The sequence below is a fragment of the Dromaius novaehollandiae genome, chromosome 14, assembly GCF_036370855.1.
Source record: "Dromaius novaehollandiae isolate bDroNov1 chromosome 14, bDroNov1.hap1, whole genome shotgun sequence".
Taxonomy (NCBI): Eukaryota; Metazoa; Chordata; class Aves; order Casuariiformes; family Dromaiidae; genus Dromaius; species Dromaius novaehollandiae.
In genome coordinates, this window is record NC_088111.1 from 4,630,489 (window position 1) to 4,656,940 (window position 26,452).

Below are 26,452 nucleotides of genomic sequence, written 5' to 3' on the forward strand. Positions count from 1 at the left end.
TTTCTATTCAGTTTTGGGACTCCGGATTACTTTGCTTAGTCAAAGCGAGCAAAGGATTTAAATGGACCCTTCTTTAGGCGACGAGCTAAGAAAAACATTAACTAGTTAAACCTGGGTAGAGTAGATGAAGAAACATTTTCTGTCCTCAGCTATTGAAAGGAAACAATTACTGTAAATTACGGGAATGTATATTGAAATGGTTTAACCTGCAAAATAACGCAGTGTTGCACATCACGGTAAAATGGAAGCGAGAGCTGGAGCTTGCCGCAGGGTTTGTAGTCCCCGGGGGAGGCACCACGGCTCTCGAACACACGCGAACACGTATTTTGGCTGTGAGTTGACCATTTCCCAAGTAACTACCAGCATCAGGGACAACCTCGGGGATCAAGAGGGGAGCTGCAGACTCAAAGACCAAGGTGTGCAAACGCACAGCTCGGCAGCACGACACTCAACCACTCAGAGGGACCGAGTAATCTCAGGGCACCTTCTCTTTCATATATAATTTTATTTCTGGTTATAGAAACAAATGCTAAGAGGAGAAGCAACACTCCCCAACCACATACATCAAATTAAGGTAACAGAACAGTTAAAATAAATGAAAAAAAAATAGTAGAAATTTAAAACTTTGTTATAGCTTTAAAATATTAACGTTCTTGATACATTAGAAATCACATTCAGATCTCAAATTACTTAAAAAAAAAGTATGGCTCCGTATTTAAAAAAACAAAACAAAAAACACTGTATCCCATTTGATGTCCTGCTCCGTGGATGCCGGTACTTCCCTCTCCGGCGGCAGCAGCCCCTCGGCACGGCCGGGCACGGTCCCAGCCCGCCCGGGAGCCGCGCGGTCACCGCGTGTCCTCGAGCATCTCACGGGGCAGTGCTGCACCGCGGCCGGAGAGAGATGCCGAAATTCACCCCCATGGCCCCAGAAGGAGCTTTCTCCTTTGGGATACACACCTGCTTTTTAAAAAGCACTGATTACGAACACAAGTCACCAAAAAATACTTTTGATATCAGCTGTTAAAAAAAAAAATATCTGGCTGGAGGTGTCTTGTACAGGCAAAACCAGGAACTGAAATGCAAGCATGGCTTTAGGTCTCCCCCTCCCCGCCCTCCCCCCGTAAGATCCCTTAAATTAAGTGCCAAATCTATGTGAAAGGGGAGCGGTTCCCCTTCAGATCTCTGTAGCAAAAACAGTCAAAAGCTCTGTCAAACCAGTGAGGTATTCCAGGGCCGAAGGGCTCGGCGGGAGCGCGTCCACGTACAACCGGGGCAGACGGATTTTTTTTTCTTTTTTAAAAAAAGCAAATATTCCAAATCTGATCAGAACTTCCAGCTTTGTCATCCGTCGCTTGCACATGCATTTCGAGTCATCTCTGAGCAGCCTTTAGCAGTCCCTCGGATGGCTGCGGGCACGAGTTGACCGCTGCTCTCCCGTTCGCAGGGGCCGGCGAGCGGGTTGGGCACCGCCGCCTTCCCCACGCTGGGAACGGCGCGCCGGATCCCACGACGACACGCTGTCTCAGACGAATTCTGCATGTTAAAAATCATTCCATTTTTTGAACCATTCTGTTTTTCCATGGTTCAGTTTTCCATACTGGTATATTTAAGTAAAACTTGCACATTCGCTGTTTTTTCCATCAAAAGATCTTACAAACAACGGTGCTCTGGCTCCCTGCACTGCGAGACCATTTGAGGGGGAAGGAGACACAGGGAGTTCAGGTTTACAGCGATTCCCTTGCTGCAGAGCCAGCTTGCCTGCTTAGCAGCCTGTCCACATCCAAAGAGCGGCGCATAAATCAGAACGATGGCACGATGTTCTGCACCAGACTTAGCAGCAAGGTAATGAAACAGAAGGAAACCTCATCTTTTCTGCTCAATTTAAATCTCTCTCTTTTTTTTTCGGCTAACAGACATTTCTCCTCAACGTTGCCCTTACCTCTAAGGAAGGGTCTGCTTTGGACTGCTTTAAACAAAACCGAGGGGGGCAGAAGCGAGACTGAATGGTCTAGATCATGAATAAGGTGCCGAGGTCAGGGCCAGGACGCTGGCTCCGAAGGCATCACCAGGCTTGTCCTCCCTTAGGTATCAAACCCTATCACAGATAGTCAGCAGAAACCTAGGAAAAGCATTCACTCCGGTCCTTACAGAGAAACACATTCTGACTTTTTAAAGAGAGCTCTTAGGATTAAGAAGCCAAGTATAATCTGCTTTTTTGAGTAGTTCTCCAAAGGCCCAAGTGGGTCAAAATCCACACTTATGCAAATGCTGTAATCCGCATGGAGTTAAACCAGGCCTGAAATTTGACTGACTAGGTAAAATTTACTCTCTGCGAATGGGAACACTAGAAAAGCGCTTATATATTTGTTTTTAAAGGGATAGCTACACCGCGGGCCCCATAAAGAGAGACAGAAGCATCGTAAGAGGAACACAATCTCACCACAGCAGAAAAGACACTATTTCATAGTGCCCAAGCGTTCGCTCAGCCACCCGATAGAGAGACAGGGAGCAATTCCTCAGCCTTACAGCATCGTCATGGACCCTCTATTAATTTGTGTTAGAAATAAGGTCCCATTAGTTACAGAGCAGAATCTGTAAAGAGCTTCCAGACACGGCATCTAGAGGGAAGCTGAGCCTAGCAAGGATTCCCGCTTTCATTAGTGCCGTTGGGGGATCTCCTTGCCGGCACAACAGCACGGGCTGGGGCTGGACGCAGAGCATCGCCGAAGCAGGGCTCCTGCCCAAGGAGGATGCAAGCACCAAAGGGGCTCTTCTGCTCTGGGAGGGGAACGAAAGCCATCGCTGAAGTAAAGCTGCTTCTACAGGCTGCCCACGTTTCTTACAAAAATAGGTACATCATTTCTTCAGATTCAGTGCCTGGTGTGGGAATTTACCAACATACTGTATAAAAAGTCTGTGTAAAGTACCATTTAAGAGAAAGAAATAGTCATGGACCATTTATATATCTATATTTACACACACACACGCACGCACACATTAATAAATATAAAATTTATGTTTACACAGATCTAATTTAATATTCTCTGAAAAAAATATTTAAAAGGTTTCTTCCTTAGCTGCCACCCAGAATCGCCAATGGTTTCTCTGACCTTGAGAGCGAAGGGGGAGGCTTGGCACAGCTACCCCCAGGCTCCGAAACTAAAGTGACATATAAGGAGAGGACCAGCCATATATTCTGAAGGGTTTTAATTCAGGGTCGGTAAATTGAAAAGGTATCAAAAGAATTTTCAGGTATCATAAATACAAAGGTTAAAAGTCAAGTTGATTAAAATTTTGGAATTTAAATATAGTGCTCCAAGAAAAGCTAGTATTTTTCAAAATGTCTTGCTCAGTCCAATGTAAAATGTTCATTGCCATATTACTGCTCCGTGAAAGACTGAATCTAACAGAGAAAGCCCACCCTCGCAGCTAGATGGTTTCCACTTTTGATTACTATATACGTATATATACACACCTGTGTGAACAAGCTCATACTCTGTCCTGCACATAATGCACCTAGCAAAGACAACGTCTGCTGATCTAACTAGTTACAGTCAAATTGCCACTAGACAGCCGCATACAGGGAGACGCTCTAACACCAAGTCACAGCTGCGTTTTCATCAGATGCAGACCAAAATGCCAGAAAGCATCACTTCCCAAACGCATCAGCTCCAGCACGCCAGGTGACCTTGTAGTGTAACTATATTCTGCAGCACGACAACTGGCTCCATCGCAAGCGACCCTTTACAGCAGTAGTGTATGCTATAGGAATAGCAGCTTTGAAATATTTTTTCACCCGGAAGAAAACAAGAAGTTACATAACTGAAAAATCTGTTCTTGCAACCTAACACAGCTTCTCACCAGATACAGACCTTCAAGCAAAGGCATTAAGTTAGGACCCGGATTAAAGGACTCTGGAATGGATAGAAACAACTACAAACAGAGGAAAGAAATTGTGAGAGGAGAGCAGAAACAAGAGCTATCTGAGAGGCTGGTTGGCATGGAAAGACAGATCATTTGCTGCCAGATGACATCTGCAAATGCAAAAGCTCAATGTACTGTAATGACCAAACCATGAAGCTAGTCACGTTCCTTTTAGAGGTTCATTCTTAATGCCCAAGTCTAGCTTACTAGCAGCAGGAGTAAAAACAATCCATAAGATTTTTGGATCAAGGTAGAAGTTCAAAGTAAAGCTCCACACTGAATTGAAACTATCATTTGCTAAGGTAAAGCACAAGACATTTATAAAAGTGATCAGCACCCCTCAAGCACTGCTTCCTGCTCAAAAAGCTGGAAGACCCCATTTGGCACTCTTTCTTGGAAGAGAAGGACGAGCTGGTTGCATATGTGCAAATGCAACCCAGAATATTTCCAGGTCACTTTGCCACTCCATTTCTCACACTATACTCAGAGCAGCTGAACGTGAGTCAGCAGCGTGTCCTTGCAGCAAAGAGGACCAGCCACGTACTCGGCTGTACTTTCAAAAGCGTAGCCAGCAGGTCAAGGAAAGTGATTTGTCTTCCACTCCATTCAGCATTTGTGAGAGCATATCTGGAGTGTGTGTCCAGTTTTGGGCTCCTCAGTACAAGACATACACTGACATCCTGGAGCAACCCCAGTTGATGCCCTGGGGGCTTGAGCACATAAAATTCAAGGTGAGACACAGAACCAGGTTGGTTTGGACTTGAGAAAAGAAGGCAAAGGTGGAAATCTTACTGGTGTCTTCAACTACCTAATAGGAGGGGGCAGAGAAGGCAGAGCCAGACTCTTCTTGGAGGTGCACAGTGACAGGACAAGAGGCGATGGACACAGGCTGCAGCATGCAAAGCTCTTCTTAGGTATACGAAGTGTTTTCACCACGTGGGTGGCCAAACACTGGAACTGGGACCAGAAGAGTTGTGGAACCTCCATCTTCGGAGATATTCAAAACTCAGCTGGACAAGGCCATGGACAACCTGATCTAGCTGGATTTGCTTTGAGCAGGAGGCTGTAGCAGAGACTTCCAGAGGTCCCTTCCAACCTGAGTTATTCCATGATTCTAGACATCTACAACAGGCCAACAGCAGAGGCACAACAGAGCTAGAAGGAGATTTCATCTTACCTAGTATTGCAGTTTTATGCAATTTATGTTCATCACAGTGAAACTGTGATTTATGAGACACAGTTTAAACCTGACAAACAAAGAGGGGAACAACCAGCCAGTAAGGATTTAATCCTTAAATGCAGTAATCTTGAAGAAATGCTTCTGATTCTCAAGCGAAAGGTACAGAAGTTGAACTATTGCTAGATTAGTTGTCATCCCAGATCCATACACCTAGGTACAGTAGGGAAACTCTTCTCCTTTCACTCTGCATTCTGACATTCCTCCACACACCAACACGTGTTAGGGCAACACCAAACAGTTCATTGGGAAACCTCCTTGCTAATATGGAGGAAAAGCTCCAACTCCAATTTAATGCCTCCAGCAGGCAGTGAATAATGTTCCACATCATACTGCATGAAAACTCAGGTCAGTCACTCTCACTTGCTTACGTATCGGTCCCCAGCCTTTTGCACTTCAAATTTTATTTTACTGCTGGCTTTTCCCTACTGAAAAGGGGGAAAAAGCGTGGAAGGTGACTCTGAATAGCAGCTGTAAGCCAGTAACAGGTGCTCTGACAAGGCAGATGTCTGAGGCACATATGAAACCAAGTTTAAGAAAAAAACCTACTTGTGTACAGTCTACTACCTAATGCTAATTCAGCCATTAACATCTTTACTAATGATGCTTAGTATCAAAAAGCAAGAGGCTTGAGACACAGTAATTTTCCTCCTCCCCAATAAAAACAGAGGTAGATCATGGCATTGATTTTAGAAGCACTGTACAGGCTTCAGGTGTTTTTTAAACTATTTCTTCCCTCCCATAAAGCTTTAACATGGCTCTGTGAAAGCACTTTCCTGAACAACCTGTGCCCAACAGTTCAATATTTCTAAAACATATAACAAAAACTAAATTAGGGTAGCCAAATTGACCCCCTTCATCCTGCTCTGGAGCCCCACGTATCCCACACATTTGCATCCTTGAACCATCTTTCAGCACAGCCTTAGGTAGGACTTAATGCAAGGCACTGCTCCTGCCAGTGGATAGGCTGGATATGCTACAAGGGACAGCATTAATGGTATGGGGGGGAGCGAGGGAGAAAGGAAGAAAGAGAGGAGATGAAAAGAATATATGAGCTAATCATGAACTACATTTCTGTGCTCTGCACTGTGTTGTGGTATCACTAAATCAGACCACATTGATCTCACTGTAAAAAGCTTCCTGTATCAAAAGAGTCAAGGTCAAGACAAAACAATAACTAAGTAATTCTAGTAGAATAAAACCAAGAAAAACTGCATTCAGCTTTTGCAAACTGAGGCAAAAAAAGTTGCTATAAACTGAATGCAATCAAAGTGAAATTAATCTGCCATTGCCTAAGATGAGAAAAACATCAAAAAGAAACATCAAAAAATGATTTCAACTTGTTTTAAAAATTCAGTTTTTAAGTTTTCACAGGCCCGATTTATAGCAGATCAAATACTTGACAGGTCATGACCTTTGTTATCCACAGCGCAGAAGATGATGGCATAAGATGATCCTCCTCAAGCCTGAAACATTTAATATAATCGAGGACAGGAGATGCAACTCTTCAGGGAAAAAACATCTTAGATGACCAAATTTAGATTAAACCAAGTACTCCAAAGAACCACTAAGACAGCATTTGCTTTCTAGTTGGAAGCCTCATTCTACATTCCACCACATCCCGTGACATTCCTCTCCTTTCGCTGTTCTCTGTAGTGCTCAAAACCGAAAGCCTGGAGAATCAGGACTAATGCCCTGCATAAGGAGAGTTGTGCCACTAGGAAGAAACAAAGTGGAAACAGACTTCAAAAAGTTTCAATCGGAGACTTCATTTAGGACTTTCGACTCAGCACAAAATTTAGTGGTTCCAATTTCCAGTTAAAAATGGAAACTGGAAAGACTGCTACAATTCATTTTTTTTTTAAGTGATTCCAAGGGTTTCTCTGGGGAATGACATGGTATTTCTTGCATGTAAAAGCAGCTAACACAGAGTCACTATTCTGTGACCAGAACACCGATGCAGAGGGAGATCAGGTTAGAGTACACTGGGATGAAGGAGCATTTGAATGCAGCAGAGAAGAAAGAAACAGCTACTTGTTTTTCAAAATGACCTTTGAGTTGCACCGGACTTAGTCTGAGGAAACCAAGTCAAGTAGCAGAAATGCATGAGTCACGGTCAGCTGAAATGATATGGCTTGGAAAAGCAAAGGGAGAAATCCAAAATGGCCTGTTTGAACCCTGGACACGGACAGCAACCGGTCAAATGTTTTCTTTCGATTAAAGAGGGCCTACCTGCTCTTTTGGGCATACTGACCGCAACCCTCATGAGAAAAGCGTTGTTAAAATGACAGCCACTTCTAAATGAAGAGCCAGTAACGTTCTGGGAACGCCTCATCCTTCCACCCACAAAATTGCTATTTAAATTTGTTCACACACTGAATTTCAACAGGTGTCTGTTCCAACTGATATAGGCTTGCTTTTTCTTTTTCCCTTTTTTTCCCCTCTCTCTTCAATGACAAGCTAATAAACTGATCAACTTTTAGAAAAATATCAAAAATATAGGAAACAAGACAAATTTTATTGGTGTACTTCTATTCACCTGTATTTTAAAGGCCTGAAAAAGCTGATTCTGAAAGGTATCTATGCAAAATGATCTCCAGAGATCCTAAATTATTCCATGATCCAAAAATAAGTGAGACAGCTCTAAGCTGCTCCTCTCGTTTCTGTGACTTGCCACCTTCCGAGCTGACGTTCTGCGGGAAGGGCAGCCCTGGCAGCTACGGGGGCTCCTTTTCCCTCTGCTTCCTGAAGCATGCTGCCTTCTGCGCTGGGCAGCGTGCTACAAGAATTAATCTGGAGGCCTGAAATGAGATGTTCCAGATGAGGACCACATTCCTCCATAGCTCTCCACAGGATTTTTAGTAAGACCTGTGACTTTGCCTAATATCAGGCAATGCTGCACCTAGACAAAAATTTTTTTTCCAAGTGGCATCGTGCTTCCTACCGTAGATGGAAAATGTGCCACTCATAAGGCAAAAGTCTAATAGGATGAACTGACAGTTTCAGGTACCCCAAGCAGAATGGGTAAACAGGTTAGAGAGACTTGCTTATCATTAACTCACAATTTAAGCACTAGGCACTGTGAACCACAAGAGGGAGACTGAAAAAGTATTATTCTGTCCTAAATGCTGAGGAGGCAAATGTATACACTCAAGCGGCAGATGGGCTTTCAAGAGGTATCTATAAAGCAACAACTAGTTTCTGAAAACACCAGGACTCAGCTGATGTATTTCTATGGTGATGTATTAGCTTACAGAGGTTCAGGGCCTGTCTAATTATTGAGACTTTTCAAAAGAAAAAAAGGCAGGGACAGGAGGGACCCAAAAACCCCACTTGGCAGCTTCACGTCCTGAACAGCGTTCTGTTGGTCGCTCACCTTGCACTGACTCACCTAACATACAGGAAAACCAATTAATCTTCTCTTTCAGTAAAGCTCGATAACCTCAGGGTCGTTTCAGAGGCACGTCTATATCTAAAACAGCATTCACGCCAAAACACTGGTTCGTCATAGATAAACTATGCTGTGCTCTTGCTCACGTATGCTTTCTTGAAGTCCATTTTAATAGAATTCTGGTTTTGAAAAGGCTTCAGAAGCGACAGAACTGATCTGTGCGCTTCCTCACTCTGCCGCACCTAGTCCTCCTCGCAGACCAGGGAGCCTGCAGGCTGGCCTGCTTCAGTTATGTTGTGGTCGGTAACGATCCTCATTCACAATATCATTTCAAAGCACTAAAACCCCATCTAATAGCTCACCACTAAAGGCCCACACCTAAACCACAAGGACTAGCTGTAGATAAATGAACTGTCCCGAATACTTGGTGCGCCTCTAACTGTGGAGTTTAACCGCAAATCACAAGCCCAAGAAATTCTTTCCTTCTTTCAGAAATATTTCCTCACAAAACAATTGACTTGAACATAAACATTCCCGGGTTTTATCCAAGTGGTGGGACTCGCCTATTGAATAGGATTTGGCAAAGAGAAAGGAAACCTAGGAGGGAACAAGTGATACCAGCTGTCACCTCTTGGATCTCCACCCCTCTCCCCAAATTCTAGCAGGCATTAAAGTGTTGTGCTTTAATCCCTGATCCCCGTGGACATGCTGACAGCATCCTTCACGGCAGACTGGAGAAATCTCTGCACCACGGTCAGATGGCAGACTTGCGTCCCTCTGCTCTGGAACAGCACTGTCAGACCGGACAACGAGACAACGACCCCACAGTAAGTCAGTACAGGCGGAGGGAGAACCTGCAGAAGACATCCCCTCCATGCTAAGCCTCTTTTGCCTTTACCAAAGCTATAAAGTTTTCCAAGTTAAAAGATACCTGCTGTGTAGCCAGAGGACAAGTTAGCCAAAGGGACCAAACGCGTAGAACCGAATGGGTTACCTGGAGGCTAAGGAGAGGCTGATTTCTTTACCAGTCACACGGCATGTCACGCACACCCACTTCTCCACGTGGTTCAAGTGACTCAAATCTGCTCCACTTGTAAGATGTACTAGAAACAGAGCCTGGAATATAGCTGAAGCAAAAGCCTGCTCCTACTGACCAACCAAACATGTTACTGGGAGCGAGGGGAGAGGGAATTGGGAAATGAAAGAAAACCCCAAACAGGTTTTCCAGCCTGAACTTGAAGATGCCCAAATGACTTTTCCCTCAAAGAAAATAAAAGGCCTCTTCATCCTCGGTCTCTGCACCTTACAGAATTTGCATTAAATACTGTCCGTGCGCTCTGCTGCCTCTCACCCCAGCACTCAACCTCCCTCGCAGCAGCCTAACACCGGAGCCTGGCTGCTACCCCATGGCAGAGGGTCAGAGACAACCCTGGCCTTCTGACCACTGCCCATACAGTTTTCCAACCAGGGGACCATGCTTCTAGCAGGGATGGAAGCAGACCACTTTAGTGCACCAGGCTGACTGGTATTTTCTCAGGTTCACAGAGACAAGGTCTTGAATCTCCAACGCTCGTTTTGAACAAACCCTAGTCAGTGCTCCAGCACAGACGTGAACACAAAGAAAACCAGATACACCCAGAACATTTCAGAGACGCCCATCCCCACGTAACCCTCAGTCATCAAGATACTTTGGCTGTCGTCCAGAGCAAGTGATGAATAACTGTAAGAAAACATTGAAGGTACAAAACCCTTTGTTTTTAATTTCTTTTCAGGAACCAAATTAATACAGTTCCTCTGTTATCTTATTCTCCCTCAGAGGGAATGGAGAGAAGTTGCATTTGGAAATCCAGGTGGTTGAGCTGTGTAACTCTTCCTCCTGAATCCCCACATAAATAAACATTCATTCATATTCAGAATTTTTCTATTAAAAAAAAAAATCATTCTGCCTTTTTCTTTAAGCTTGGTACCATGTTTCTTTAATGCTGTTGTTGTGAGGTACTGCACCCATCTTTCAGCATTTGATTGCCTTAGGTGGCCCTTTTAAATGGTCCTATGTTTCAAAGCTCTGAGAAGCAGAGTATTAAGGCATAGAAAATGAGGAGTTTTCTTTCCAGGGAGCAGACTGTATCTGTGTTACATTCCTTTAGATGCTGAACTGCAAATCCCATCCCCTTGGAGCCAAAAGGGGAAAAGACAGTTTAAAAAAAAATCCCAGCAGTCATACAATCAGTTGTCTGTATATTTTTTTGAATCTTAAAAAAAAAAAAAAAAAAAAAGAGAAAAAATATCCCATAGGTAAAGACAGAACAGAGTTCCAGGTATGGGTTCTCGGGAGGGGTTTTTCATTCTTTTTGGCACCTTATGATTCTAACAGCTGTTGACCTCCCATTTAAAAAAAAATCTGACTTTAAAAAGAGCTTTTTATTCTCTATGTTTCAAGCTGTTACAGTTGTGGTTTGTTTTCTTTGAAAGCTGCTTTAGGGGCTGCTGCCATCCCATGCCCACCCCGCACCATGCCAGCTCCTCCCACCGGCTCTTCATTCACTGGTTGCCTGTCCTTGTGGCACTGCAGCTGTGATGACACCAGTTTGGGCTGGGACTGCTCCGCTGGGCTCTTCTATCCGGGCTCTTTTGACTTCAGGTTCACTGGAAGAGGCTGCTGCTGTCTCTTCAGTCGCCGTCTCGCATACCCGGCTGACTACAACAGGAGTGGACGAGCTGGCCTGTGCTGCAAGAAGCTGCAATGGATTTGTAAGAGCTGGGAAGTGGGACAAGGGAGAGAGCGAGAGAGAGAAATGCACATTAATGTGACAAAGTAACACAAATGTTTGCCATTCCAGAAAACAAGAAAACAAAACCACAGTCAAGTGTGATAACTGGCACGTATTCAAGGGTTGTTTTCAAATCCATTCTGTAAGGCTTGCTAGCCTTGTCTCTCTCTCCCCATGCAATTTCAGCTTTGTACAAGCTTACCAAGCTGGCAACACCCCTTTCATGGGAGAACTTCTTTCTTTCCATCCACTACCAAACAAGGCATTGCCAGCTAAGCGTTCATCTCCACATGGGGAGGACCAATCCTCTGCTAAAGTTACAGTACAATTTTTCTTTGGGAGGTAGTCCTCTGACCACCTGAAAATCAAAACCTCTTGCAAGCTACATCTGCGTGCTGCACCTTTGATTTAGAGGGACCACTTTAGCCTCCCTGAGGCTGCCGCTAAGAAAGCCAGCGGGGCAGAGCGTGCACAGTAAGAACACCAGCCTGCTGGAAAACTAGATTACAGTCCAAACGCCCACTGTATTGACATCTCACTTGTAAAGGCAGCAAGAAGGTTTAACAACTTTGGATTTGCCTGGGGTAAGGGATCCCATCAGAACCGGGATGAGAACTTCAGAATTTCTGGCTCCCAATCTTGTATTCCAGCACTGACGAAAGCTCTCACCCTCCCATTAATAAAAGTGGTGAGAAAAGAAGATGGTTCAAGTAGCAGCCCTGCGTAAAAATGTCTACGATTCCTAGTTCCAGACAGAGAAATGCGCTTACACACTGGCTTTGGCACACAGCACTACTTGGAAAACAAAACACATGCAGTTTTTGGACTCCGCATCAATAGGCGAGGCAGCCAAAGGGGACTCAGGAGACGGCACATCCTCTGCCCTCCAGACTGATTTGCAAGGGATGGAATGACACAACATTGATGGTGTGTTCACTGTTAAGTGCATCAAAAAAGGAGCCCTAGGATAAATAAACAAAGGAAACAGAACAAATGCCTTCACAGCCCAGCAACTTCCACCAGGGCATGGGAAGGAGGCTATACAGTATCAAGAGGATGAAGGAAAAAAAACAGGGCACAGATGAGGGCAGTCACCAGTTACAATTCAGCAGCTGACAGAGAACCTAAATCAAACAGCTGAAGAGACATTAACTCCATACAGCCAAAAAGTCAAGAGACTCAGGCTCCATTTTGTCTACTAGAAAATTCACTACCACTTACTAAAAATTTAGATGTGAGAGAAATACTTCCAATTTGATGAGAGAACGCTAGACAAATTTTAGTGATACTAGCATATCTTAGCATGAATGTAAAATAAAAAAAAAATCCTGATTTCAGATTAGACAAACAGTACTGTGAGGAGGTAGCAACTCCACCTATCTGATCTTATTTAATAATATCTCAGTTGCATAAAAGCCTTATCACTATTATTTTTCTAGTGCTTCAATAAGATTCTTGCAATTCAAGAACAAAGCAGGCAAACCTAGGACTAGACCAGGAGGAAAATCCTGCAGAAGCACTCATATTCTGCCTTAAGAAAGCTGTCAAAACCCCACGGAGGCCCTTCATTTCAAACTTTCTGTACACATGAGCCTGCGACAGCAGAAGTGCTTACACTCTCATCAGAAAGAAGGGCAGTAAGAAGCCTGGGTTTTACCACCCCCAGTCATCACCCTTAACTTGACAAAACCTGAGGTGCTGAGCAAGTATAAAAAAGACTGCCAAGAGATAGCTAGCATGGGATTTTAAGAAAGACTTCACAAATGACTACAACACATCCTGTATATAAGCAATCCTACATTTGTTCACCTACCTGATGAAAAAGGTCTTATTTCTCTCAAACTCTAAGCCCTTAAGATGGGAAAGTACATGTCATTTTCTTAATATTCTATGGAGTCAGATTTCATGATACTTAAAGAACAACAAGGAAATTTTATTATTAGGCATACTGAAAGCAAAGCTTGTTTGTCAGAGGAAAACAAAAATAGGCTCAACACAAGAATCACTTGCAACAAGCAAGTCTCAAAAGGTAGAGAGCGTAAGAAGTAATACATGCATAGCCAAGGACACGGAAAGAGACTGGATGTTTCAGAAGCAGCGTTGCAGATGGAAAACTTCTCCAGGAAGGAAAACTGAGCAAACAAAGGTAGATGGGGTCAACGCTTAATTTGTTACGGTATCTGCCACTGACATTTACAGCCACAGAGGTCGCAGAGTGCATAACCTCGGAGTCAGACACACATGCAGTGACTTGCATAGCTAAGAAGGGAAAACACTCACACTTTATACCTTAACTGCAAAGCCTGGAGAGCAATCGTAAACCAGAAAGCAATGGAAACATAGCATACCATAAGCACTGCCGGTGATGCTGTTGGTGGGGACAGCATGTTTCCCATTCTGGGTGACGGCCCGCACAGGGAGCTGGTGCTGTCCGATGGTCACTGGAGCTGCCTGCTGAAGGATCGTGACCGTCTGTCCTGGAACCCCCTGGGCCATTTGACTGGCGACTGTCTGAATAACACGGCTGGCTGTAGGTATCGTGGCAAATGCAATTGTTGGCTTTTCATCCATGCCTACTTGAAGAGTAGAACAGACATTCACCATGAGGCTGGCTTAGGAGCAGTCTTTCTTCTCATTAACACTTCAGCAAGCAATACCGACCCCAGACTTACAAACGTGACAGTCCCCCAGCACTACAAAGTCACTTGCCTTTGATGTGTCCCACAAAGTTTACGTGGTGGGAATGGAAAGCATCGCTTCTCAGGGCAAGGCAGCTTAGTCACAAGAGCAACACATTTGGGCTCCAAGGAGCTGAGGGTGTTCCTAGAGGCCTAATCCTGTGAGAGGTGCCCAGAACTCTTTAGGCAGGATCAGGCCCTACACGCACATTTTCTGTGGGCTGATTCATACAGTGCAGTCAGCTCTGAGAAGGCAAAGGTTCATTCACCCTGCTCAGTAGGGGAAGAACACTGCAATCAGGGACATAACAGGGAAGATCAGTCCCTCTGAAATGCTTGTTTTGAAGCATATCAGGTCAGGGATGGATAACTGAAAACACTAAATTCTTATTCTCTATTGCACATGCACCCTATCAATATTAGGAACATGTTTTCTTACAGCATAAGCCACCCAGCCAAAAAAAAAAAAAAAAAAAAAAAAGAGAGAGAGAGAGAGAAAGAAATCAAGGTTATAAACTTATAAACTTGACCCTTTGTCTTCAAAAGGCATCTTCTCCCTTATTTGCACATCATAACTGCGATATGGACAAGCAGTCACTGCAACATAAGCTAGGAGATTTCCCCAATTACACGTCAATTGGCCTGATTCTCAACACCACGCAGCAGGAGAAGCCATTCGGATCTCAAACAACATCTGGGGCCAAAAGCCTGCACCAGCTTGCTGTCAGGCCTGCACACGGGTCGATTCACAAGGAGGCCTTCCCATGACCGCAAGCTTTTGCCAGCTATGGAGACACAGGAAGAAACCAGAGGGCTGGGGGAAAGCCGAGTCCCTGGGCAGAGATCACTGAGAGCACTCAGAATCACGTATTTCACTTCCCAGGGAAAGTAAGGGATCAGTTCAGCAGGTTGCAAAACAATGGATCAATTCAGCAGCTACAGGACAGCCTCCCGCCGGGCATGCACACGAGGAGACCAGAGCCTCCCTTCCAGCGGCTCTGTACATCTCAAAGCAACGAAGGCAGGTGGGAAGCGCAAATTCATTTGGCCTGCGGAAAGAGATGACTTGCTTTCTCACGCTAACATTAGAAGACCACAGGAGTGGTGTTAGATGGGACGGTAAGCACTGAGCTGGCACCTGCAGGCATGCCGATGGGAGGCAGGGAGAGAAAAGGCAAGGAAAACAGAGATTAGGAAGGAAAATGGAGCAACCAGGAAAAACACACAGAAGGTAGAGACTAAAAAGGGATATGAGAGGGAACAGAAGATGGACAAGTAGGGAAAGAAAGAATTACAGCAAGGACTAGCGAGTGAAAGAGGGGAACAGGTGACAAATAGGCAGCTGCTGTTGATGCTTCAGGAACACAGATAGCATCCAGACAGGAATTTCTGGAGAATGCGAGTGTAATTCAAGCAGGATAACCAGTGCTGAACTAAAAATGTCGGTGATTGTGCTATTACTGTATGGAAAGGTCTTCATAATTTCTCCATTCCCTTAGAGAAGAACCACTGCCACTGCCCACATAAAAGCAGCAAACAGTCTTGCTGCACTGCTGGTGCAACACATGCATCTGTCTTGTGGCACTATGCCATTCTGAAACATCCAGCAGACAAGATGTTGTCTAGATGAGAGGAAGTGAAAGTATTTCTTATAGTTTAACTCAATAAATCCCCTGAGACTGGAATTTCCAGCTTAGGAGAAAAGGGACCTTTGTTGTTACCGGCTTTTGAAGATTTCTCTAAAGGGGCACAGCCTGCACTTTGAGCAGCACACCCTTTCCCCGAAGGAAACCAGGCCCATGGAAGAGAAAGGCAGCCATTTATTGCCAAGGTTATTCTGAAGGAAAGCGCTGCAGCCTTTCCCATGCCGTCTCTTCTGGCCAGATAAGCATATGTTTTCACAGTGTACCCAACAGACCAAATTACAGGCATAATATGAGCACTGGGGCTAATATTTATATCTGAAGCACTACATGTTATTTCAGCCTCCAATAATATCTGTTAGATTTGTGTGTCCCCCTTCATCTCCCGTAGGGGAAAAAGGAGCACACTTTTTCCTGCTTACTCGTGGAAGGATCAATTGGTTGAGCTCTTACTTGGTTTACTTTTTACCTGGAGACATCTTTTATCAAGGACTAACCACTCGGTGAACAAAACAGCTGTTTGACCTTCCCATCCTCCCCTAAGGCCCACTCAAGCTATATTAGTGAAGTAGCAAGGGAGGTGAAAAGCTACCTCGGTGGTCACCAGCTAAGTCCAGCACTGCTCCTGCAGCTTCGTGAGCTCCTCCTGCTGTGCCCGGATTTGTGAGGATGTATCCGTTTGCAGAGTTTGCAGAGGAGGTCACAACTCGGACCATTGTAACAGTGGGAGCTTGTTGAACTACGTGAATTGCATGACATGAAGGCTGTTGAGAAGTCACTATTGATGCCGGCATGTAGGCGACTGGTTTTGCCACCAGAGTAGATGGCCGGGGAGGAACAGCCATAATCACTGGCTGGGCACTGACTGGAGACCCTAAAATGCAAGAGAGATACATTAACGGGAGAGGCAAAAAGGCCTCCTCCGCCTGTCTTACCTATGCAGTTCTAACCTGTAATACTCAGCACTGCAAGAGTGGCAGGAGGTGCCAAAAATGCTACCTTCAGTCTCACATTTCCTAACTTACCAAAGAAAACCCCAAACAAGAAAAACCCCAGCCCCCCAACCAAACAAACAAAAAACACCTTTCAATCTAAGCACATTTTTTAAACAAGAAATACAATATGCACAAAAATCTGCGGTTTTACCTAATGAGCTTTGCCTTCCAATTGCAATGAAGTATCCTGTGCACAAGATCAGTTACAAGACAGCTGACAAGCAGACACAGTTACCAGGGCTTAACAAATTACCAAGGCCCTGACCACAGCACCATGGAGCTCTGGGCAGGCAAGAAGATTTTATCAAGTCCAGCAAAGCGGCCCAAGTGAGCTACGCTCTGCTGTGGCTAGTCTGCTGTCAGTTCCCCAAATCCACCTAGTTTAAGGTGAATGTGTGCTTCTACACATTCCTTTATCTCCTCCCCCCGACCCAAAGACTAGCAAGAAAGAAACAGTCTGAAGCCATATAAGCATCGTCTGTCTCCAACAACAAAGTGGAAAGAGAGGAGACCGATATCCTCTTATAACGGACTGGCCTGCAATACACTCAGAATTGCACTCAGTGGAATGAAACACTTCTCTGTGAAATGAGAACTACTCACCAGGTGCACTTTGTGAATACCGATACTCTGGAACTGAGGCTAACTTTGACCCAAAGTCATGATCGTGTGGAATGGGTGAGCCCTCCCGCGACAGGCACTCTGGAGTCTGTAGGCCACTAGAGTGAGGGGACAGCAGGCCAGGGTGAGTAGGGGAGGCGGGAGCGCTCCTGCAACACCAGAACGTAGTGTTGGCAAGTGTAGATGCTTTTTGACCACAAGACAGCAGCAGAGAACAGGTTATCCCCGACACAGGCTCCTCCAGGAGGAGGACAGCCATTTTTCCGCATTACCCACTACAGCCTTGGCAGGAGTTGAAAGGTACAGAATAACCTCGCACACACACTCTAGCACCGAATGCAGCTGTATTATTCACTGCTGAAAGAAACTGGACCCTTCATAGCATGCTTAAGGTTTAAGACTCTATCCGTAGTGGAAGAAGCTGAAAGTGCCTCATGTTTGGATTTTAAAATCTCAGGCCACTCTCAAAAAATCTTTGTCAGTTTTGAGAGCGATAGGGAGAGAAAGAGGAAGAAAGATGCAAAGTAGATATAAGTGTCTGGCCCCACATATGCGTACAAAGCAGCTGCTCCCCCTTTTCCCCCTCTCCCAACCACTTGGTTCCTGCCCCTGGCCCCACGTGGCCAAACAGAGGACGAAACCAACACTTCCTTAAGGACAAACGAGGCTGAGGGACAGATCAGCTGAGGAGATCTCCCCTCGTCTGCCCTTGTTTTCAAGGGGACAGAAAGGAAGCGAGGTGTGGGAGGAGCGTTACGTGCAACACGCAACTCCAGCCGGGGTTCGGTTGCAAGTCTCAACCCTGCAGCTACAGGGCGCAGAGAAAGTCACTGCACATTGCTCCTCTTTCATAGTTATGCCATTGAGGACAGTGGCTGCACAGAAACCATATACATGTATACATACACACACATATTTCCACTGTGATCTCATCCACATCTAAACCCAGCTTTCCTGAAATGAAAGACTGGCATCCCAAAACACTTACTCTAGTGATAACTGTTCTGAACTTCTTTGAAATTACACCAAAACGATTATGCCTCAGGACTAACTATATCACCACTCAAAACTATGAGCAGAAGTAAAGTTTGCTCACTGTACTTCAGGAGAGGTTTTTGTTCGTTTTCTTTGCAATGAATTTGGCAGCAAGATTAGAAGAAGCTGAAGTTACCTGGAGGAGAGAGGCCCCAAAGGTGTTCGGAAGCAGGACACTCCTCTTTGCCTTCGTTTTCTAAATGCCTGCTCTACTAGTTTGGCTTCAGAGGCAGGGTCAATTCGCCAAAAGGAGCCTTTTCCAGGCTCCTCCTGAGAGCGTGGGACTTTGATAAAGTAACGGTTCAAGGAGAGGTTGTGCCGAATGGAATTCTGCAGGAAGCAGAGGAACGGAGTGATTATTTTGCCAGGAGAAAGCATACAGCAAAGACACACAGGCTTCACCACACAGCCTGGAAGAATAAAATCTCCCCTCAGAATCTGCGTTAAAGACAGAAGCAAGTCGCTCGCACAGCTCCAAAGTCACAGGGGAACTGCAAGAGAAAACCTAGAGGAGTCAGACACAGAGTTTCTACTAACCACGCAGGAGGATGGACTTGCTTGGTACCTGTATGATCACTCAGACATACCTCTAGTGCCAGGGAGTGCAGTAGCTATGCTGTGGAAAGAAACGGAGGAAGATCTTTTGCTGAAGCAGGGAGAAAGAATTGGAAAACATGTCAGAACTCACTCAAAAGACAGATTTTATTCTGGGCTAACTGCTTACCTGCCAAACGATCACCAGGGTGCCTGAACATGCCCTAGAGCACACTGCATCTCATGGTAATCATAACGCAAGCCTACCTGCCTTCAGATAGCTATCGCCAAGAAGAATCCATTATTTATGTGGCACCAGCCTAGCACTGTACGGCTCTGCAGATGTTGACAGGATTAACTATCCTTTTCATTGCAAAAGCCCATCTCTGACGGGGTGTAGTGCTGTCTGCTGGGCTAGGGGAAAGGCCCAGGTGTGCATAAACTCAGTATGTCTTCCACTTTCAAAATAAAACAAGAGCTTTTGTAGCAGCTTTAGACAACAGAAGCTCTTCACGAGTGAAGCCTTGCAGTGCTACTGGTAGGGGAAAAAAGGCAACTTCTCCGTCCACTGAAATGCAGCAGGCTTTGAAGTAGGATGCAGCAACTGGTTTGCAGAGCGCCGCGGCTCTGCCGAGCAGGTTAAGGCAGGAAGCGAATTCCACAACTAATTAGAACTGCAGGGAAAAGCCAGGGAGGCAGGGAAAAGCCAGGGAGGCAGCATGTGTTTATTCCAACTGCACTCAAAGTGCACCAAGCCATACTGCTCCTGCCAGTTGTACACTACACACGCAGCAGCTGCAACAGGCTTCCCAGCTGCATTGGTGTATTATATCCAAATGACAACACCCTTTTCAGAGGTGCAATGCCGGGGTGGGGGAGCAGGTGGAGCTGAGGTTTGGGACTTTGAAAGCAGCCCTCAAGCGAGCACTTAGGCCTGATACAGCATGTGTTAACTACCTCCGAGCTCTCCTATGAAAACGGTCAGATTTCCTTTAATGCCACAAGGAAGGCACAGCCTTGCGGTTCCCCAGGTTCCTGTTTTGAGACTCTAACACTGCAAGCTGTTACTTAGGCAACACAGTTGATATACTGGGGAAAGAAAACACCTGTGATGATTTAAGGAGTTATGATTAAAAACTGGGCCATCAATTTCAGGCTGGACATCTTCTGTTTGGACAGATCTCTCCAAAGAGACACACAAAGTATGACGGATTAAGAAAGATTCAGGTAACAGTCTCTGAGGAGGGGAGCGACTGCTGATAGCAAGGACATGAAGGAATAAGAAACAAAGAAAAATCAAAGAGGGATGACTGCAGACTTAACAGAAGACAGGCCAGAGATATAACAGGGTTTCAAAAACAACCACGGGGCCCAACCATAACGCTCCACAGAGCCCGAGAAAAATCTTCCAAAAACTAATCACCCACAAGCAAACTAGTTAGCTTATGTTAAATAAATTCATCTTGGGAATAGTCAAAGCAGTTCTATTTCCAGTGCCCCAAATCTTTATTAAATATATTTCACAGAAGATAAGCCCTGTCAAAGTAGTTTAAAAGCCTGTCAGCCTCAAGAACTCACCTGCCAGCCTTTGTCAGCAGTCCTGTAATACGGATAATGCTTGGTAATGTGGGCATAGATCCCACTTAGTGTTAACTGTCTGTCCTGTGCCGACGATATGGCCTGCACGATTAGCTGAGCATAAGAGTACGGTGGCTTGGACTCATCCTAGAAGGACACAGACACAAAAATGCAGTTACCAAATCAGAATTCCCATGCTGGAGTTTACCACCAAACCCGATTAAGAAAGCACATTTGGCTGTATTTCACAAGCACTAAGAGAGCATAAGGACGGCAGCTAAAAGCAATACCATCCTCTTCCCTTTCCCTCCTGCTCTGCACTGTCGTCTCCCAACTCAGCATAAGCACTTGCATGCAAACAGGACCAGAGCCAAGTAAGAGTGTCTCTCTCCACCCCCCGCCCCCGAAACACAAAAAGACTTAACTTCACTCTGGTCCCATTCCCTGCTCACTTTGCCACACATGCTCCTGCCAGCAGGAGAGGCAGAGTCAGGACAAGCAACTGGAAAAAAGGCAGAGCTAGAGGCTGCAGGGTACATCCACTGCTGCCAGCCTTCATGAAACTGAAGCCTTAAATTCCACCCAGGTACAACTAAACTTCGTTAGAAAGGCTTCAAGAAGTATGCGACCAGCTCACCTCCCAGCAACGAGCCCAATTCGAAACTTGATCCTGTCCCTACCCTCTCCAGCAGGATTTGTTTCATTCTAGGAACTTTAACTCATGTGCCAGATCTCATATTCCCAGCTCTTCATATTACTCCATCAAGAACAGCCCTTCTCGTCTCAAGGGAGAATTCAATCTCCAAAAATGCCATCTAGTACTGTGCTCCTCCACCCTATCCCAAATCAGGTGGTTTTGGATCTAGACCTTCAACTTTGATCTGAGGATCAGCTCACTAAAATTAAATTTCGTCATTATAACTCAGTTATTTTTTAATCTAAATTCCACTTGCTACTCTACTCATGTAACGCTTGCTTGACGGGCCTTTATTTTAAAGTCAGACTACAGATTTCTCATGGCGAGGATCCTGTTTCTTCCCCTGCTTCCTCTTTCCCCAACTGCCTTCTGCAAAATACCATTAATTAAAAGGAGAAAACAAGACTCTGAATTTTAATGCTCTTCTTTATAGCTTCTGATTTATCAAACAAACAAGACAAATCCTTCTAGCATAACCCTTTTAGCAAACGACTTAAATGCCTTGTGGCAGCTAAGCAAGCGGATTCATCACCCACCACCAAAGATGTTGATTTGAAGGCATTGCTGCAAAACCCTGGCCAATATTAAATATAGCACCCCTACAGCCAGGGTATTCTTAGACCCATTTAACTATATCCGGCACTGCTAATAAACTGCAAGGTCTTAATAAGCCTCCCAGCGAACACTGTTGGGAAAGTGATGTTTCTGTGAACCTTTGGGCTGTCCCCGCCAGATGCATCTGCCTGCTGTTCTGATGCTGCTTTTGCGGCATATTCTGCTGCCAGCTGCAGATCCGAGGTAATGTTGTGAACGAAACGATATCCTGAGGATCCAGCACCACGTGGACTGGCCGGGCAAGAGTTGGGAACACTACAGGGGAAAAAAGGAATTATAGTTATTCATTACTCTATTTATTAACAAGGTACACTTAATTCTTACATCTAAGATACAATAAGGCTTCCAGGTACTGAGAAGAAGGTAAGGACTGGACCATTTTTTTTGCCCCTGTGGCTTATCCAAAGCACAGAAAGACTGAAAAGAGAGGAGAGAGAGAGAGATTAAAAAAAAAAGTGACAAAAACAGAATTCCTACAAATTCTGACCCCCCAGCCACCTTCTGCAAATACAGTCCAACACAATCCCAAAGCATTAAACAGCTTCTCCATACATGGGACTTCACCGAAAGACACACACGCCGTATTGGGGATGAAGACTTAACTAAATACGAAAAACCACTTGCGGGTCTAAAGCTGACGAAACATCGCTCTCTTTATGATCCTGACAATGTTTATTCGATTTTTCTAACAGATAGGGGCTACCTACAGCATCACAGTTAAAACGCCCACTGTAGGCATCTGCCAGAAGGTTCCTGTCTAACAGGAGACTGGGGCTCCAGAAGCCCAGACATCACGCCAAGACCGATGCCACATCGCTAGGGACAGGCGTTTCCTTGACTCACCAGCGCACAAGCACGGTTAACAAAAGGGAGCCCAGCCAGGGCTGCACGACGCAGGAGGCAGCTCACCTCATCGGTGCTGGTGAGCGCGGGGAAGGGACACGTGAGAGCTCCAGGGCCACCACACGATGGCATTGCAGGAACAACCACCGCGCACGAAAGCCGCGCTAAAGCTGATAAAAAGCTACAAACAAATAAAAGGTTGCTGCAATTTGCAGCACCACTCAGGCACACACAGGCGAGTGCTACAAGATGAGAACTAATCAGCAAGGCTTGTCCAGGGCTCACACATCCCTGGTCTGCGGGTAGGAAGGACAGCAGAAGAGGGACGAGCCTGGGAATCCAAGTCCCACGTTTTGGTCCTTTCTCCCTCCTGTGCTGAAGGGTGCAAAGCCAGGGCGACATGACGCAGAGGCAGATCACAGGATCACATATATCCTCTACATAAGAGGAGGAAACAATGAACAAGAAAGCAAAACAGCACACCGAAGATTTGCATAGCAACACCAGTGGTTCAAATCGTATGAAAAGATGCAAACTGAGGCCTGCAGCTAGGAAGGAGAATTCAGCAAAACTGGCATAAACAATCCTCCTCCCGGTAAAACACTCAACAGCAGTGCTAACCCTGATACAAATAAAGGCAATAACTGACACTCATCATGGCTTTGTGCTAAATGCCGTAACAACAATAATAATAATAATTAAAAAAAAATTCAGAGAACAAAAACCAGTCCCTTCCTCCAAATCTAACCATCTAAATAGCTCCCTCCCCACATCCCTGCACACGCGGGTAAAGAGGAAAGAGCGAGGCAGCGCTGCCTGGCTCCACGGGCAATCCCTTCGGCACACAAGCGGATCAGCAGTGCAAAGGACCGCGTCCCGCTGCCGTCCGCCCTGTAAGCTGAGCAGTGCCGCTTCTCACCGCGGCTTCCTCGCGAAGAGCCGCAGCGCTGAGCTCAGCAGAACAGAGACTGGCTTCTCTGACAAGTGAATTACGGGATGGAGGGGCTGGGACGCGGGGGAGAGGGCGACGACAAACCCAGCCAGCAGGGAGGCCAAACTCGCCCAGTGCTCGTACGCGGACGGGCACGTGCTCGGAGCCACGCCAAGTGCTGCACGGCCCTCAGTAACCCTCGCAGCACCCTCCGACAATCCTACACCCACCCATAGTCCTATACATTAGCAGGGGATGCAGTTCAGAAGTATGGCAGGAGGTGAAGCTTTCAGGAGGCCGAAGCATGTAACGTTGATGAGTCCATACATACAACCTCCCCTTGCTAGACACAAAGGCATTTCTCACCTAGTCTCTCGAAATATGTAGACCTCCTTGTACAGGAAAACGAATGAAAGTTAGCTATTCCATGCTTTGGGCCCACTTTAGAAGGGGATAATGCCAAAGCGCAGAAGGCACTTTTGCCATCTTAGTATTCACGTGGGGAGGTGGTGGGAATTTAATTATGCATCTGTCATTTTTCAATAGCTCCTCCATATACACACTTATAACATGGGGATAATTACCAGGGAAAATCATTTTCATACATGAAACAATGACAAACCAAAACCAGAGCAATTCCTTTTATCTTGGTATTTGGCAACCGAACAATCACGGTAACACGCGAACGGGGAGTGGAACAGGATCAAACAGAATTTGTCAGTTTGTTCTCCATCACTTGCAGAAGTACACGGACAGCAAGCCACAAACACAGCCGTCAAGACTCAGGTCAAGGATATGGAGAAGAAAAGTTCTCCAGTACCTCTGGTCACCTCACCAGGCTGTATTTCTTTGCAATTTTTAAAACTAGGTTGGCTTCAAAGACTGTCCCAACACAGCTCAGACATAAACACTGAGGTGATTCTTCTAGATCAGCAGAGGAAGCAACCCAGCTTTCACCGTTCAAATCTGAGCTTCTGAAGCTGGTAATTTTTTTTAAACGAGATCATACTTAAAACAGAAAGGAAAAACAGCAACACCCTGCAGGGCTGTGACTCTATGAGCGTGCTGACAAACCTCCTCAACCTGAAGTTTTGCTAACTTTGAGAAGAAACAAGCTGGTCTCTCCCAGTGGAGCATCACTGAAGAACCTGATCCTCTCCTAAGGAAGCAACAGTCCCACAGCAGTCTGTGAAGATTTGGGAGTGGTATCTTGCTTTTATGGAGCACTTCCATCCAGGTAATCCCACCACCTTTCTGCCTGGATTAGTGATCAGATCAAGAGCCACGGGTACAGAACAAACCAGAGGAACTTTCAGCTGCTCCACGCAGAGGTCTCAGTCCATCACCGGAGAGCTCTTAGGAGGGACAGCAGAAAGACTGCTGACCACCGGAAAACAACAAGGAGACAGAATCTGCTGCCCCTCTATCATGCTTACCCCTCCAAAAAAATTGTGGGACAGAAGGAGCAAAGAAAAAATTTTACTAAAAATACCCTTCTGAGGGTTAAGTTAAAATTAAACATTGGTGCAGTTTAAAGAAAACAAGCAAACACAATGCAGTGACATCAATTTCCTGGAGTTCCTGGAATTCTCCTGGCCGCCCAGCACAGGGGCTGGTCGGGGAAGCTCGCCTGCATTCACACCCCCTTTCAAAATATTACGGAACAAAGACTTTTTCCCTGCAAACACCTGTTTGTGCCATAAAACAAATGCAGTAAATGGGAGGCCAACGATTACAATGTGTTGGATATAACTATTACATCAACAGCTGAAGAGATAACTTGATCCATTATAATACTATAACCTTTTACTGATAAAAGCTACAGATAGATGTGCAATTTCACCCAGCTCTCAGCCACCCGAGCGACTTACTGCTCTGCTCCGTGCTCACTGTCCATGCAAGCACTTCAGCTTGCAAGAAAGGCCAGTGCATCTGGGTGAAACTCGCTCGTTACGGAAGAGGGCATTTTAGAGAGGAAGCTAATGTTTTCTCCCATTGAAAAAAACACAGAGCACACAGAAAAAGCAGCTGCAGCTACCCACAACCTTAACCCCAGAGTTTGGTTGTGACGCCACAGCTAATGCCTCAAGGCTTGCGGAGATCTTTGATATCTGCTAAGGACTCAGAGCCACAGTTCCCCAAACATCGCCCTGAGACTCGAGACTCAGACTGCAATCATGTGCTGAATCACATCAGTCCTTTGCAATACATTTTCCATTTCATACTTAATCCTTCTAGAGTTATAAGGCCGGAGAGGCAAGGACTGAATGTGGCATCTGCAATATATTCATCCTTGCAGTGGGCAGAATGCATTTTAAACGCAGAGCTTATTTCTGGCTGTTGAAGAGTTTAACAAGTCCTGCAGCATCATAATTCACTTTCAACTCCTGCCAACATGAATCTTGCCTCTTAAGGTCACAGCACTTTCTAGCAACTAATAAGTCTTTAAATATCAGCTATTGGAGAAGATTTACAACTTACTGCATTTCTGCTGTAATGTCAAAAATTGGTTTACTTTAGCTAAAACAGGATGTGTCACTGTATATATGGAGTGTCTGTGTCTAGAACGGGGTGTGCTGTTCAGCTTCCTCCCATCTCAAAAAAAGGGTACTGCAGTGCCAGAGAAGGTACGGATTAGGGTAACTGGGATGATCAGAGATATGGGATGGATTCCATATGCGAAACATAGTTTAAGGCAGAAAACTGAGGTGCAATGTGACAAAACTTATAAAAACACAAGCAACAGAGGTGTCTAGCTCCTGGTCTCTTCCCATACAAGCACGACTGAACACAGAATGAAGCCTAAGGGGTAGGTCCAAAGCAAAAGTGCTTTCACTGAATGCGTAACCACATGCATAAGACAGGGCTGCCGCTAAAAGTCTATGTGAATGCAGAAAGCTATTATACAAATTCACGGAGAAAGGAGGAGGACAGGGAATCTATCAGGGGCTTTATT

At 45.4% G+C, this 26,452-nt stretch overlaps 1 protein-coding gene across 3 annotated transcripts in view; it reads right to left on the reverse strand.

Moving 5' to 3' along the window:
- Positions 1-485: 485 nt before the first annotated feature.
- Positions 486-26,452, reverse strand: part of FOXK1 (forkhead box K1) — a 59,002-nt gene continuing 33,035 nt past the window's right edge. The window contains exons 3-9 of one of the 3 annotated variants that reach the window (XM_064520165.1): positions 21,821-21,977; positions 20,411-20,557; positions 18,435-18,628; positions 17,246-17,361; positions 16,240-16,521; positions 13,675-13,902; positions 486-11,313 (exon numbers count right to left, since the gene is read on the reverse strand). In XM_064520165.1, the coding sequence (XP_064376235.1) occupies positions 11,093-11,313; positions 13,675-13,902; positions 16,240-16,521; positions 17,246-17,361; positions 18,435-18,628; positions 20,411-20,557; positions 21,821-21,977 (1,345 nt within the window). In that variant the 3' untranslated portion in view covers positions 486-11,092. Of the gene's footprint in view, positions 11,314-13,674; positions 13,903-16,239; positions 16,522-17,245; positions 17,413-18,434; positions 18,629-20,410; positions 20,558-21,820; positions 21,978-26,452 lie in introns of all 3 variants that reach the window. The other 2 variants (XM_064520163.1, XM_064520164.1) reach the window with 2 other exon arrangements.